Source organism: Cydia strobilella, chromosome Z, assembly GCF_947568885.1.
Source record: "Cydia strobilella chromosome Z, ilCydStro3.1, whole genome shotgun sequence".
Lineage (NCBI taxonomy): Eukaryota > Metazoa > Arthropoda > Insecta > Lepidoptera > Tortricidae > Cydia > Cydia strobilella.
The window spans coordinates 28069041-28086255 of NC_086068.1; the positions used below are offsets into that span (position 1 = coordinate 28069041).

Below are 17215 nucleotides of genomic sequence, written 5' to 3' on the forward strand. Positions count from 1 at the left end.
TCGAGACGAGCAAAAATCTAAAAAAATATACCTTCAACCCCCCCTACACCCTCAGCTCACCCCCCACCCCGAGGACTTTGATGTGTTCATCTGGACACCACAAGGTACAACTATACCAATTTTCAAAACTACACGAATTATTCCCGCAAATTTCTTTAATTTTCTTGGGTTAGAAACCCGGGAACGACAAAGTACCAAAAAAACTGCGAAAACGCATGGAACTTTATGGAACAAGCACTAAAACATTGTATTCATACTTTCAAAATGTTAAATTCAGTGTTTGTTTAAACATTTTTAATACCTATATTTGACTTTGTCCATTATACCTATGAAAATCGTCACCGCCACGTGCTACAGATTATATGTTTACAAAAAAAAAAAATATTAGTCCCTACTTTGAAGTGATAGTTTTAACGGGAGTAGTCACGGACGAGTGTTTTGCGATTTCGGGGTTGGTCCCATAGTAAAAGTAGTTCAGTATGACCTACAATACCTATTCACCCCTCAGAGTTCGGTCAGTGATAACAAAATCATTCTGTATGCAAGCTAGTGATGAAACTTACACTCACAACCCTAAGCTTCTTAAGTAGGTGACAGAAAAAAACAAAAAGCTGGAATGAATGAAAGATGGATGATGGTGGTTGACAATTCGATGACCCACGCAGCGTATGAAGACTTGCTGCTTAACCATGAAGAACACTAACGACATAGGGCCAGTTGCGACCACCACAATTGACGAACTGTGATCAGCAGCAATCGGCATCGGCAGTGAAGAATTTAGTATCCCATACAATATAATTTAGCGAACGTTTTACCAGTGACAGAGTGCGGATCGCAGCCGTTCATACATAAGAATTAAGAAGGCCAAGATCATGACACAGTTTCAAAATTATTTCTTAGTGGTCAGATCGTAGACAAATAAATGCATTATTGGGTTTTATCTTTTTATTTATTTTCTATTTATAAATAAGTAATACCGTTACCCTGCAATAAAACTTGCCGCGTGATTGTATCGTATCGTATACATGTTAAGTAGGTAACATCTTATTACAGTATAGTAGATTTAAACAGAAATTCGCTGCGACTGAATAAGTAGACATTCAGAACTAGACAAAGTAGTTAAATTTGTAGGCAAGTAGAAATTAAACATGTGCTTCACAATCACAATTGAAAGTTTATTATATTTTCCTTATCAATATTTTAACGATGAAATGCCTGAATCGCTTTAGCTCAAACAAACATTAAATGTATTTATTGGACCGCATCAACTCTTATAGGGTACTTGAAACATGGATTCTCTGCAAAATGTGAAAGTAACTGACTTGTGTGAAAAACACGAAGTTATTTTATGACGTACCTATCCTTACTCCAACGCAGCTGCACCAGAAATGATCTCGATGAGTTCCCTAGTGATGACGGACTGGCGCGTGCGGTTAAAAAGCAGCGTAAGCTTTCTGATCATCTCGCTGGCGTTCTTGGTGGCGTTGTCCATGGCCGACATGCGCGCCGACTGCTCGGACGCCGCGCTCTCCTTGAGCGCGTAGTACAGCAGCGCGGCCAAGGTCCACTCCGTGTAGCACTCCAGCTGGTCGGCGTCCACGTCATCGAACGAGTTCATGTTAGGCGCACTCTACACAACAAATCAAATTAATCACTTTACTAACTACCTATCTCTACGGCGCGGCGCCTTAAACTGATGTTCCATTGAAGACCTTTTGTATTTAGGTATGGGCAGAGACTAGTAAATATTCAAGACGAAAAACCTCCATACAACATCGCGTTCCTCGCCACGTATAAAATCTTTCACCTACTGCTTTTATGACTTTTAAAGTTTAAACATTCAAACGTTTAATCTTTTACAGTATATATGGTGCTACTTTACCGCACTAGTGCGATAATTAGCACATTACGCAACTATGTCAAAAATGTATAGGGCCATATGTACTGTAAAACGTTGTACGATACATGTGCGAATAGGTAATTCGCAACTCGTGTCGATTTAAAACACTCCCTTCGGTCGTGTTTTAATTTATCGCCACTCGTTACAAATTTCCTATTTTTCGTACTTGTATCGTAATGTACTATTGTTACCTTTCTTTGGAAAATCACCGGAATAAGAACAACAACTCACCTCAACCTTATCTTTGTTGAAAAAAGGTATAACATTTAGTTCATATTTGACAGCGCTGTAGAACTTATTGTAGTAAATATCTCCTATGTCATAAACGTATCCAGAGTCGGATAGCGCAGCGGCCATCCGAGACGCATCAGCAAACACAGGTGTTTGGCGACCAATCTAAAACAATACAATTTCACATCACCTATTCGAAAACGGGCTTTTTCACCACACCAGCTGGTAAAGGCTCTCTTGTTTGTTTAAAAACTGATGAGAAAGTTGGCAATTTATGCAACAAGTGCGGAAATCATCGTTACGCACGTGTATCATACAATGTTTTACTATGCATTGTGCGAGTAAATAAAAAAACATATCATGGCAAATAAGTTTAATTATTAAAAAATTTAAAACAAAAAGCACTAGGGCGGAAAAGTGCGCTTTTCCGCACTAGTGCGAGAAAGTAGTACCATATGTACTGTAAAAAAAATGAAAACAAAAAGCACTAGTGCGGAAAAGTAGTACTTTCCGCATGATATGGCTCCGTAGGAAACGCACTTTTCGAGCACATGCAATGAAGTAGTTATTTACGATACAAGTGCGGAAAAGAGGAAATTCGAAACGAGTGGCGATAAATTAAATCGACACGAGTTGCGAATTACCTCTTCGCACGTGTATCGTACAACGTTTTACAGTACATATAGCCCCTTAAACTTTCGACATATGCACGAAAAGCGCTCTTTACGCACTAGTGCGAGAAAGTAGCACCATATGTACTGTAAAGTAATTAAATACATATTTTGAGTTTTTTCCTTGTTGGCTGGTAGAATTGACTTTTAAATTATATTTTGTATCCATACTAATATTATAAATGCGAAAGTGTGTCTGCCTGTCTGTTACCTCTTCACGCTTAAACCGCTAAACCGATTTTGATGAAATTTGGTATAGATATAGTTTAGGTCCAGGACATAGGGTAGTTTTTATCCCAGAAATCCCCCTTTAAGGGGGTGAATAGGGGGGTGAAAGTTTGTATGGGGAATCAATAACCGCTGAACCGATTTAGTTGAAATTTTGTATACGGATAGTTCGAGTCCAGGGGAAGGATAGTATTTTGAGGACAGGACAGGACAGTAGAGAAGAGAGAAGAGAAGAGAAGAGAAGAGCAGAGAAGATGACCGACGCCGACGCCCGCTAGGGCATGGTAGCAGAAGAAGAAGAAGATAAGATAAGAAAAGAGAAGAGAAGATAAGAGAAGATGAGTGGAGAGAAGATAAGGTAAGCTAAGGTAAGGTGAGCTAAGATAAGAAGAGAACTACGTCTTTTTCGCTCATAAAACTTGTTTCTTTTTTGCTACGATTATTGCCGATTCCGGGTCGATACATACCTAGGTGTGAAGAGACCTGACGCGGCGAATGATGATTCCTATGACAGTTCATTTTTGTGTGGAGTTACTGTCAACGTCAAATGCTTTTAGATTTTGTTGGTACATACCAAAGAAATGTGTGTTAAAAGTACCTACTAAAACACATTATTTTATTTAGAAATGTGACAATCCATACTAATCCATACATACTAATATTGTAATCCACTAGGTTTGCCCGCGACTTCGTCTGCGTGGAGTTAATTTGCGTGGAATAAATATTTAATTGATTTGCTTTGATTTTATTTTATTTGATATTTAACAGTTAGCATTTTCCTTGTGTGTTGGTGTGGTTCAATTTTGGAATCTTTCGCTTGCTCGGGTATCAACTATCAATATTAGCAGGAGAGGTTTAATTAAACATCAACTTTGCTCCCTTGTAAAACAAATAAGTATTAAATGAAATAAAACTATGACAACGGATTATGTCGCGTATATTGAATTTATTATTTATTTATTGACGTTGACCACGAACGCTGTAAAGGGTTCGAAACGTCGGGATGTATACGCGATATAATCCGTTTTCATAGTTTTATTTTATGAGTAACTATCGCGGCAACCGAAGACAATATTAACTATTAAATGTTCTTAATGTCTTGTGGGTAATAAACACATTTGATACTTGTGTCTGTTTGTGTGTTTTATAGTTTTCGTAAATAACTCGTTAACGGTGGCCCATAGCAAAAAACCGGTCGTGCGAGTTGGACTCGCGCTCGAAGGGTTCCGTACCATTACGCAAAAAAACGGCAAAAAAATCACGTTTGTTGTATGGGAATACGAGCCCCGATGCAAATTAGTTCGTTTATTCACACACAACAATTTTGTTTATTCTAATAAATTTTACACATGAAGATAAAATGACCCAGTAATGGGAACCATAATAGTAATGTTTAATCTAGTTTATTTTGATCGTATAATAAAATTGCATGAGACTCTTATTGTTACAAAAATGTACTTTTCAAAAACGTTCTCCAAATCATATTGTCGTCTCCTAGAGCACTGCTGCATGCATGGGCTCGAAACAAAATTGTCAGTACATTGGTAGAGCCGTGTTGCTTTCCCTAGTAATAGCCCTTTTCACAAATGGTCAATTCCTACCCGTCCACTAAAAAATAAAAAATCGTAATTTTTTTCTTTCAGTACAAACGATATTTCTTGTATTTGGATTTAGTTATTGGAGAATATTAAACTACATTAGCATTAGCATTAAATGTTAGTGATTTTAATTTTTGTTCCAAACGCGAGAACCTCAAAAAATGGTCTGACTAGACGAAAACATATGCATCGGGGCTCGTACACTTAAATATTTATTTTATTCCGTTTTTAGTATTTGTTGTTATAGCGGCAACAGAAATTTCAACAGTCTAGCTATCACGGTTCATGAGATAGAGCCTGGTGATAGAAGGACAGACAGACAGACAGACAGACAGACAGACAGACAGACAGACAGACAGACAGACAGACAGACAGACAGACAGACAGCGAAGTCTTAGTAGTAGGGTCCCGTTTTTACCCTTCGTGCGCGAGTCTGACTCGTACTTGGCTGGTTTTGTTTTTAAGCGTTTGTAACAAACGACTGAGCAGTTACTACAGTGTGGCAAGAGGGGCATAGTGAAATAATGCCATCACACATTGTATTGCTAGTACTGTAAAATAACTAGTATTTTGGCAGCAATTGCGACCATACGATTATCCGGATTACCCGGGTATATCAAGTTAGTAGATATATTAACTGATGTCTCTTAAAGCTGCTTAGAGAAATGTCGCGGTATGTATGTGGCAATTCAACTTATTCATCGTAGATATATTAACTGATGTCTCTTAAAGCTGCTTAGAGAAATGTCGCGGTATGTATGTAGCAATTCAACTTATTCATCGTAGATATATTAACTGATGTCTCTTAAAGCTGCTTAGAGAAATGTCGCGGTATGTATGTAGCAATTCAACTTATTCATCGTAGATATATTAACTGATGTCTCTTAAAGCTGCTTAGAGAAATGTCGCGGTATGTATGTAGCAATTCAACTTATTCATCGTAGATATATTAACTGATGTCTCTTAAAGCTGCTTACAGAAATGTCGCGGTATGTATGTAGCAAAGATAGATATAACTCCGTAATAGATGGATACAGTCTAAGGAAAAAACGTGCCTCGAAAATCAAGAAAATTTGATTCTCGTTCAGAGGGCGCTACTAGTTTTGGCCTACTGTCGTATAGATGGCGTTGACGGTTTCGTTTGTTATTTACCAATTTTAACGCATATCAGTGAAAGAACATGGGTCAAAATCATAAAAATAATTAATGCAAATAAAAATAAATCATTTATCTATATTTAAATACATTCTATCGTATTTTTATAAATCTTCATTTTTAGTTTTAAAGTGTGTCGACAGATGGCAGTGAATTTACTGGGGTTACAAAATTTACTATGACAGTACCGCTCTAGTATAAGTTACTCTATGGTATGTAGCAATTCAACTTATTCATCGTAGATATATTAACTGATGTCTCTTAAAGCTGCTTAGAGAAATGTCGCGGTATGTATGTAGCAATTCAACTTATTCATCGTAGATATATTAACTGATGTCTCTTAAAGCTGCTTAGAGAAATGTCGCGGTATGTATGTAGCAATTCAACTTATTCATCGTTGATGATTACGAGACGGAAGTGATTATTTAAACCAATGTCTATTATTGTTATTCAGTATCCATTATGGTGACTATTATTTAGCTCTTGATTGCATCAGCCTTGAAGACTACAGATTTAATTTTATCTATCTATAGGTACGTGATTAAGTACTTACTAAGAATTTCAAATTAATTCTACCTATGTTACACACGTAAGAATTAAGTGATAACATATTAATTTATGCAGAGTCTAGTAAATAAAGAAAACTAACAGTCCTCATACAACGTCTCAAGAATCGTCTCTCTTGTAGATGACTCTGATGCACACGCCGGCTGTACACACAGGCCGAGAACGAGTGTGTACAGTGAGCAGCAGACTGCAGAACTTCCTAAGCGGGCCAGGTGTTCAAAATGATCTTGACGAGTGTTTGTGTACAGCCCGCAATGCCCGCATTCATGAAAACTGTCACCCTATACTGCTAATTATAATTTCAAAACGTATAAAATTGGACTTGACTGACCGCAGTTATAATCACAAAAGTAGATTTAAAGCACAACAAAAACATATGGAGCCCACACACAAACACACATCAGCATGCATGAGCATTATGACAAATGGTTTTAAAACAGAAAAACAAAATCAATAAGAATTACGCCTAAAATGCTTTTATTATGCTTTAATCCTTCGGAACCCAGACATTTAATTGTACTATTGTGTATAGGAAAGCGGCCATAGGAAAGTCGGATTTTACGTTAAAAAAAGTGTTTAGTATTTTAAGAAAAGCGTTTAAAAGCGGTAGGTTAAAGATTTTATACGTATGAAGCTAAAATGAAAATATATTATAAAGACACATGAGGAACGCGGTGTTGTATGGAGTAGAGATGCCACGAATATTCGGCAACTAAGTACCTATTCGGTATTTGACCACTTTCTTGAGTATTCGGTATTCAGCCGAATATTGCATACTATTCGGCCGAATACCGAATTTCTATTACTTATGTATAGGTACGTATTACAAATCATTATAATTATTTAATATTTAAGATGTATTTTTGGGATATAAATTTTGAGAATTTCTTGCTTGGAAATGATTTTATTCATGTACTTACATGATAGGCTAGATTTGCTTGACTCAAATACTCAGGTACTTACACTAATGAACAACAAAACTATCTTAGCAAACATCAGTTTTCATATTAAATACGACTCACAATAGTACCTACACATATTTTACCGAATATTCGGCGCTTCGGCCTGGAGAGTGGCTGAATATTCGGTATTCGGCCATAACCACTATTCGTGGCATCTCTAGTATGGAGGTTGTTCGTCTTGAATATTTATTAGGCTCTGATATATGTCATACGTCTTTAATGGAAACGATCATGTTAGGCGCAAACTGGCGTCGAAGCATGCCGCGTGATTTGTCCCCTATGGCGAATATTTTGTGGGTGGCGCCCTCTGCGTTTCTCGCTACCATATCACGGCGAATGCGACGAGCTACGCCGCTGTGGACCCCACCGCATAGTCCTGTGAAATAACAACTTATGCCATGAGCCGGCTACAGATGGCAGCACTATGCATTTATTAATCACTACTGAAAATATGTAGGTACACTATTACACTGTCTAACAGTGGCGAACAGTCCACATAACTCGATTACCATCGGTTTTCCTAACATAAAACAGTTTGGAAATTTATTGCAGCACCAATGCCTAAACAAAAAAAAAGATTCTGACGAATTGAGAACCTCCTCCTTTTATTAAAGTCGGCAAAAAATAGATAATAAATTAGCTTCAGCCTGCCTTCACATTTGACAGACACCTTTCCCTGATATCTGAAATTTTATAGAGTATTTTTCTTGTTTCAACTGAATCTGCTTTGATATGATATAGTCCAAGTAGTGATGTGGGGAAACAAGGCTATAATTTTATTAAACTATAAAAAAAAAGTATATGCTTAAATTAACTGAATAGCATATAAAATGTCACAACTTACGAAACGATGTTCTTTAAAAAAATATCTTTGTTGACAGTAGACAGGAAATATATATAAAAGGATGATGTCAACGTTTTATTTGCAATATTAATTAAATCAAGTTATTATTGTCTCAAGCGATCAATAGCGGCATTGACACATAGAATATGCAAACAAAATGGAGTCAATAACGTACGATTATAATCAAAATAAAATAAAATAAAATAAAATAAACTTTACGGCAATGGATGAAGCTACATAGCTAATTTTATATCGAAATGAGGAGTAAAAAAGACTTTTTGATCTACATACAGAGACAAACTACGACTATATGGATATTTAATCATAATCGTAATGCTATTTTTTTGTTAATAGTCTTAAACGATTCTTAAGTTAGCACTCTTCACTAATTCCTATCAGTCATACGTTGCTCACTGGCGTATCCGTTTTTCACGCCTCCAACTTCACTGTATAATATTAAGTTGCAAATTGGTTGCAAAGTCTGTATCCTACCTCGATCAGAAGTTACAGCAATGTACACTCTCTTGAGTTTCTTGTCAGCGTCGTGGTCAGGTGCCGCCGTAGCCGCCGGCGCCACCGCAGGCTCAGCTGCCGCTTTCTTGTCTTCTCCTGGCTTGCCATCGACCGGCCCCGCCACCAGCTTACTCGATTCGTAGAACTTTCGTGGGGCGTAGCCGAATGGTCTGGCAGCTCTTAATTCCCTTTCTGCCCTAGTAAACCTAAAAAAATACCTTCTTAATAAAATAAAGTTTATTAAGGTACCTAATTTAGGACATACTTCGATAAAAACTGTTTTCACTTTACTTGCTCGCAGAGACCATCTTCATTGTCTTTGTAATTTTTTGAATATTTTTTATGGACTTTAATCGTAATGATACTTGCTTCAATTGTACCATTTTGTAATTTTAATGTTCAATTACAATAAATAATGTGAATTTAGTTTATCAAATACCCTATACGGCGTAGAAATGACAGATTTGTGACATTTTCCAAATTGACAGTTTGACAGTTGAGGTAAACGCAAAATAAGTATGTATGTTGTAGGTCCAGTTTAAATAACTAAATACTATAAACTGTAATAGATGCCATATATTAAAAAAAGAAAAAGTGACGAAGCCCTCCAGTGGTGAAGGCCGGATTCGAATCGGCGTCTTTAGCTATCGCGGCTAACGGCATGAACCCCTAGGCCACTAGGAGGATATTTTGTTATATCCTCCTAGCTAGGTCACCTCGCCACGGCGGTACCCGTCCCAATTTCTCGACTATATAATGCCATCTTAGTAAGACTAGGCGTCTTTGACCAACTCTAAAGCGAAGTTTAGACTAACAAGAACTTGCATGCAATTTTCATTACATTGCAATATCTGATCAATCAATCAATCAATCAAATGTTTTATGATCAAACTTTTGAATGCAGTTTACAGTTAGTTGCAGTTAGTAGTCGGCAATGTAACCTAAATTGCATGCAAGCTCTTGCTAGTCTAAACCTCGCTTAAGGGCAAGCACTGCGCGCACGAATTCCTTACGGAATAACTAAATACTGTTCGGAAAGAGAAAAGTAGTGAAATGTATGGGGTCCAATACATTCCCCAACTCTTCTCTTTCCGAACAGACTACATGAATTACTTACTTACATGATCGACTATGGACAAAAACGACCCTTTTCTGCGTCTTCTATTTTGCATGGTGTCTAATAAAAAGATGTAAACAAATACCTATTATATGTATAAGTATAGAGGTTTATCGCTTACATGGGTCCTGTACACCATGGGCCAGTGTAGTAGTACTATGCCTTATGGGAAACGGCCGAAGAGATAGTTCAGATCCGGAAACCGCCACCAACTTTTAGTATGTTGTTGGGTATGGTATTGGATCTTCAAAACTGCCGGGAGACAGCGTCGCCGGCCATCTACTTCAGCGGAATGACGTCATCAAAATGACTCCCGCCTCGTTGCGAATATTGCATATTGCACCCAAACTATGCATTGCACATACACGTGTGGGGTATTAAACAAAAGTCAATAAAATATTATACTATTGTCTTCGGTTACCGCGATAGTTACTCATGAAATAAAACTATGAAAACGGATTATATCGCGTATATTGAATTTATAATACATCCCGACGTTTCGAACTCTTTACAGCGTTCGTGGTCAACGGGTGACTGAGGAAAAATTACAAAATGCAAAAATACCCACATACTAAAATAATGAACAATCATAGACTACAAACTTTAAGGCTGGTTGTACATGCAAAATCGGTTCATAAGGCTAGTTATACACTATAATTATTTTTCAAGTAAAGATATATATATATACGCGATAAAAATAAACTATGCCGGCTCCAACCCTACACCACGGACCCGAGAAGATTTAATTCCCTCCTAAATTGTAGGAGGGTATCCCAATATGGGACCGGCAACAAACTCGGCGGGACACATCTTTTCAAAACATCAGAATGTCCAGCATCATCCAACACTACGGTCTCACAGTCTATGTCTCGCTTGCTCCTTTATCAGGTGGACTACAGGATCCCAAGCTGGTGGTAGAGAAAAGCCATCTTCCCTATTAAAGTTTGGATATTTCTTAATCTCAATGGCCTCGCGCAGCATTCTGGGTATGTAACGCTTCTCCTTGGCAAGAACCAGAGGCTTATCAAACTTGATTGAGTGATTGGCTTTATCCATGACATGCTCACAGACAGCAGACCTAGGTCGACGGTGCTTGACATCAGCTATGTGTTCCTTCACCCGAGTGGAAATGCTCCGTTTCGTCTGCCCGACATATGATAGGCCACACTCACAGTCCAGCCTGTACACTCCTGCAGTCTGTAGAGGGGTATTGCATTTTACAGGCCTCAGGAATTGTGACATCTTCTTCATTGGCTTGAAATATGTTTTTATAGAAGCACGCTTCAAGATGTGGCTGATCCTGTCCGTGACCCCCCTGACAAAAGGCAGAATGGCAGGCCTGCGCTCGACTGTGGGGATCTTAATGTGGGACCTCTGGTTGACCCGCGGTATCCTGAGCTCGTTTGCCTGGAGCGCGCGCCTGGCATGCTGGAGCTCCGCGGCCAGATGCTGGTCATCACATATCCTCTGGGCTCTCTGAAACAAAGATTTGCCTACTGTAACAAGTTGACTGGGATGGTGATGCGATTTGCCATTTAAGTACCTATCAGTATGAGTAGGTTTCCTATACACAGTGCGACCTAGGGTGTTATCAGGATTTCTTTTTACCAATACATCTAAGAAGGGGAGAGAACAGTCTTTTTCCATCTCCATAGTAAATTTTATTTTGCTATGGATGGAATTTAGGTGATCCAAGAAAGTTGAAACACTACTTTTTGGAAGTTTAGTAAAAGTGTCATCTACGTATCTTTTAAATATCTTCGGTCGCACAGGAGCCAATGAGAGTGCCCTCTCCTCGAAGTCCTCCATAAAGATGTCAGCGACTACTGGAGACACCGGAGACCCCATGGCCACGCCGTCGACTTGAAGATAGAATTCACCATTCCATAGCAAGTAGCCAGATGTAAGGCAATGTTCCAACAGCTTAGCATATTCCTCTGACATGTTCTGCTCACATAACCTCTTCTTGACAATTTCAATGCAGTCTTGTAAATCTTCTCGGGTCCGTGGTGTAGGGTTGGAGCCGGCATAGTTTATTTTTATCGCGTATATATATATATCTTTACTTGAAAAATAATTATAGTGTATAACTAGCCTTATGAACCGATTTTGCATGTACAACCAGCCTTAAAGTTTGTAGTCTATGATTGTTCATTATTTTAGTATGTGGGTATTTTTGCATTTTGTAATTTTTCCTCAGTCACCCGTTGACCACGAACGCTGTAAAGAGTTCGAAACGTCGGGATGTATTATAAATTCAATATACGCGATATAATCCGTTTTCATAGTTTTATTTCAAAATATTATACATTTCACTAATACACTATGTACCAAAATATACAATAGTTTAAGAGAAACTTAAAAATAAATCAAGATGATGAAAAAAAAATCGATTATTTGGGTTTTACAACCAAACCAAAAGTTGGACGTTAAAGCAATGTACTACAACATTAAAGCTGATGTCTCAAGCCATACACTGATATCAAAATAATCAAAATCAGACCAATAATGTGAAAATTATGCATCAAAATGTAGGTATTTGCTAGAACAAATGTTAAAGTTAAAAAATCGAAATTGGTCATTTTCAGGATAATCCGCATAAGCTTCTAGTATATAATCAGCAATATAAAAAGGATCATAAAACTGCTGGGAGACAATCTCTATTCTATAGTGCCTGAGTGAAAAATAATGGCGTCATACATGTGACCGCTGCCAAAATTTGCAAAATCTAAATTATAACTATACCATGAGTCATATATACACGTATGCTACATCAAACGAAAGGTTATTAAATATATTATGATTCGTTAATACATTATTTATAAAAACAATGTATAATTTAGGAGCTACAAACAAAGAAAAACCACTTTTTATGAGAAAAGTTCGTGTATATATATTTTATAGCTAAACTAAAAACGTTATAACAATGTTGCGTCTAATATAAAAGAAGGTACAAAATAGGTGTTGAAGTATCCCTGACTTCTGAGCTAGGTAAAAAACCTGTGTTACAGAAGTCAGTGTGCTTTCCCAGACAATAGAAATAGTCAGAATTTGCTGTCTACGTGTGATGTACTGTTTACATGGAACTACTAAACTGATTTTGATAAATGAGGCGTCAAGTCATTCGCCTTAGTAGCCCAGGTGCACAAAACTTAAATTTTAACCGACTTTCAAAGGAGGAGATTAGGTACGAAAAGAAACCGTTATTTTGCTTATTTATCAAACAAATTCAATTTATAAATTATGATACCACTCCAAAATATCGTATTCATGTGTTTTATGTAATGTTCTTTCATTTAATACCCGATAATTAGGACTATTCTCTGCATAATATGAGCGCATTAAGGTAGAATTGTTGGCGCGCTTTAGTTTTTTTTGTACAACTTCCACAGTCGGAAATTAAAATTTTTGTCGGAAATTAAAAATTTTAGCTGTGACGTATAGTTGAATAACTGGTTTCTTTTATATTAGACGCAACATTGTTATAACGTTTTTAGTTTAGCTATAAAATATATATACACGAACTTTTCTCATAAAAAGTGGTTTTTCTTTGTTTGTTTCTCCTAAATTATACATTGTTTTTATAAATAATGTATTAACGAATCATAATATACTTAATAACCTTTCGTTTGATATAGCATACGTGTATGTATGACTCATGGTTTAGTTATAATTTAGATTTTGCAAATTTCGGTAGTGGTCACATGTATGACGCCTTTATTTGTCACTCAGGCACTATAGAGATTGTATCCCAGCAGTTTTATGATCCTTTTTACATTCCTAATAACATACTAGAAGCTTATACAAATTATCCTGAAAATTACCAATTTCGATTTTTTTAACTTTAATGCGTTTGTTCTAGCAAATACCTACATTTTGATGCATAATTTTCACATTTTTGGTCTGATTTTTATTTTGTTGGTGGTTGGCTTGAGACATCACCTTAATGTTGTAGTACATTGCTTTAACGTCCGACTTTTGGTTTGGTTATAAAACCCAAATAGTCGCATCTTTTTTTACATCATTTTGATTTCTTTGTAAATTTCTCTTAAACTATTGTATATTTTGGTCCATAGTGTAGAAATGAAATATAGAATATTTAATTGGCTTTTATTTAATACCCCACACGTGTATGTGCAATGCATAGTTTGGGTGCAATATGCAATATTCGCAACGAGGCGGGAGTCATTTTGATGACGTCATTCCGCTGAAGTAGATGGCCGGCGCCGCTGTCTCCCGGCAGTTTTGTAAACCCAATACTATGCCAAATAACATACTAAAAGTTGAAAGCGGTTTCCGGATCTGAACTATATTCCCAAAAGGCAGTGCACTATAGGCCAGTCCAAGGAACGCATTTATGAGTTAGAGGGAGCAAGTGATATTGCTATCTCATTCTACTGTATAGCTGCGTCCCTAAGACTGGCCTACGCTGGGCCACGGTGTACTGTACAGGAGCCATTAGAAGATATTATGGTCAGCTACGGAGTGGTTGAACCTTTGGTTGCATAATGCTGATTTGTGTTATGTTAAGTAGGTAAGTAAAGTTACAAATAAATTGACATTAATGTAATTTGTACTGTAATCATATGTTGTGAAATAAATATATCTAATCTAATCTTATACCTAAACTAGTTTTAGTCACAAAAGTCAGCTAGCTCTTGTACTAGCTATAAGAGAATCACCGTGCATCTTCCATACCGACTGCCTGAGATAAGTAGAAGCCTTATACTTGCGAATTTATGTTCTGTTCCATTCCCAGTCTTAAAGGCTGACTTCATATAGCTTACCGCGGACTTCCATAATTTTAGACTACTGCCTATATATAGTAGATGGCCGCATTATTCGCATTAAGTTTTTGCTTCAACTCAGATGTGGACCAGTTTTGCCGGATGCTTTGTTTACAAGTGTACCTATACTGTACACTTACACTTACTGTTTATAGTGTACTTACTGGGCCCCGTTTCTCAAAAGCTTATTGTAGTTTTGAATGATTCACGGTTAGTTTCACTAGACTTATATTGACCGGGATATAGACCGTGATTACCTTTTGTATTATTTGTGAGCTACAAAAGGTAATCACGGTCTATATCCCGGTCAATATAAGTCTAGCTTATTGTAACTTGTAATACAAGCAGATGTCACTTTTTGACAGCTTTTGTTAGAAAGGGACTTCCACTTATATTACAAGTTACAAGCTTTTAAGAAACGGGCCCCTGGTAGACTATAGTTCCTATCGATTCTACGACGAGTTATCGTGTCATTTACCTACTTGGTACTACTAATGACAAAACACTTAATATTGTTTTTTTTATAAATTTTTCTGTCTGTTGTTTTGTTACATTTTGATAATACTTGTAAAACGGCATCTTAATAAGAATAATAAGAACCAAGCTGAAGAACTGGCGATTGTGTGCTGGTCTACATCTCTTAACTCTATGATGCCGTTAACAAAATATGGAGATAGACGAGTAACTTAAAATTTGCTTTTGCTCTTCAATCTCCAAGCTTCAATGAGATTATAATGATATTAAACAATTTTTAATTACTATAATTAGGTAAGGGTGGTTGGGATAAGTAGGTAGGAATACGAGGACAAGAGGAATGCTTAACTATTTAATTAGTGTTATATATTATTATTATTTAATTTTAGTTTAGTTTAGAATAGTTAAATTAGCATGTACAAATTATAATAATTATTATTTTAATGTAATGCGTTGTAGGGATGAATTTATATTTTGTTTAGTCAATAATCCGAGTGCAGCTGTAAGCGCTGCGCGCTATACAGGACGGTCTAATGAGCGGCCCTCGGTTGCAGCGCTGACAGCGATGCATTGCGCCCGCCGCCCGCAGGCGCAGTGAGCCCTTGGAGACGCATGTGTTATTCTTGCTGTCACGTAAAATTGCATTTCAAATAATTTGTATGTTAAATAATTGTTTTGCATGCGCTTTCGCTTTTCTCCTTCTATTTTATATAGATGTGTATGGTGCCTAAACTGTTACTCTAATAAATCGGTGTGTACAAAGTTTGGTGCCTAATTATTACCACATCTACAGGTTGATACCTAAATAAATAACATTTTTATTTATTTATTTAAATGGATATTTCATGCTAGGTACTCTTACTACCGTGAAACTAAATTTTTCCCGCTTAAAAAAAAAACTATCAAAGCCTAATGTTTTTTCACCGAATCCATTCTTATAATACGCATTACTATTTGTGCACTTTTACATCCATACAAGTTGCATACAGCATTTACAAAAGTGTTAGGATTGTTACTTTTAAGAAAAACTGTTTCAATAGTTTAATGGCCGAAAATATTATTTTTGCTGCATTCTTCAACTTCTAAACAAAGGATAACGAGTCAAATTAAATACAGTAGGTATATATGTATAAACTTACTTTGGTGTATTATGTCTTACTGCTTTACTCTTTCCATCATCTAAAATATTCATTTAAATTTATTTATTTTAAAGGCAGCAGCGAAATTAGGATACTCATCATCATCCTGTCCTGGCCGGTTTCGGCCACGGCGACAGGGTTAGTATTGGCTAGTGAGAGCGACGGTCGTGAGCTCTCAGGTGGCTGACGTAGCCTATTTTTGCAGTGAATGTACGGCCACACTCACCGCAGGTCAGCACACCTCCGACAAAATTGTAGTTGATGACCGCAACTCGTCTCTGCTCTTCGAAGGCCTGCACTTCAGTCGATCTTGTGCCGAAGTCTGCCAGTGCAATGGTTCAATGTCACATCTCCGCATGTGGCGCTTCAGTACATCTTTGTATCGCAAAAGTTGGGCGCCCTGTTTCCGCTTCCCACTGCAACTCTGAGTAAAAGATTTCTTTCTACTTCTAGATATGTATAGACTAGATCCAAAAACAGAATGTCCAGCATCATCCAACACTAAGGTCTCACAGTCTATGTCATATGATGTGTCATGTGTGTGTCTATGTGAGTTTGTTGCCGGTCCCATATTGGGATACCCTGAGTATAATATGTTTTGAAAAGATGTGTCCCGCCGAGTTTGTTGCCGGTCCCATATTGGGATAAATACCCTCCTACAATCTAGGAGGGAATTAAATCTTCTCGGGTCTGTGGTGTAGGGTTGGAGCCGGCGTAGTTTTTATCGCGTATAAATATATATCTTTACTTGAAAATAATTGTAGTGTATAACTAGCCTTATGAACCGATTTTGCATGTACAACCAGCCTTAAAATTTGTAGTCTATGATTGTTCATTATTTTAGTATGTGGGTATTTTTGCACTTTGTAATTTTTCCTCAGTCACCCGTTGACCACGAACGCTGTAAAGGGTTCGAAACGTCGGGATGTATTATAAATTCAATATACGCGATATAATCCGTTTTCATAGTTTTATTTCATGAGTAGTGTGTTTTTGAAGGAAAATAAGATATCAAGTAAGGCAACTCCA

General features: G+C 37.1%; 1 protein-coding gene across 1 annotated transcript; it reads right to left on the minus strand.

Annotated features, from left to right (window-relative positions):
• Nucleotides 1-1192: 1192 nt before the first annotated feature.
• LOC134754395 (ATP synthase subunit gamma, mitochondrial-like) lies at nt 1193-9153 on the minus strand. Its single transcript, XM_063690699.1, has 5 exons — nt 8961-9153; nt 8649-8875; nt 7525-7688; nt 2132-2296; nt 1193-1630 (listed from the first exon to the last, which is right to left on the minus strand). The coding sequence occupies exons 1-5, from the start codon at nt 9050-9052 to the stop codon at nt 1364-1366; spliced, it is 915 nt and encodes a 304-aa protein (XP_063546769.1). The 5' UTR covers nt 9053-9153; the 3' UTR covers nt 1193-1363.
• Nucleotides 9154-17215: the final 8062 nt, after the last annotated feature.

What these genes read in the sequence shown, in the direction of transcription:
- LOC134754395 (XM_063690699.1), bottom strand. Translation starts at nt 9,052, where the DNA reads ATGGTACAATTGAAGCAAGTATCATTACGATTAAAGTCCATAAAAAAT. An exon ending in TGATCGTTTCCATTAAAGAC is followed by an intron (nt 2,297 to 7,524) that starts GTATGACATATA and finishes GTATTGTTTTAG; the next exon opens with ATTGGTCGCCAAACACCTGT. An exon ending in TCAACAAAGATAAGGTTGAG is followed by an intron (nt 1,631 to 2,131) that starts GTGAGTTGTTGT and finishes TTTGTTGTGTAG; the next exon opens with AGTGCGCCTAACATGAACTC.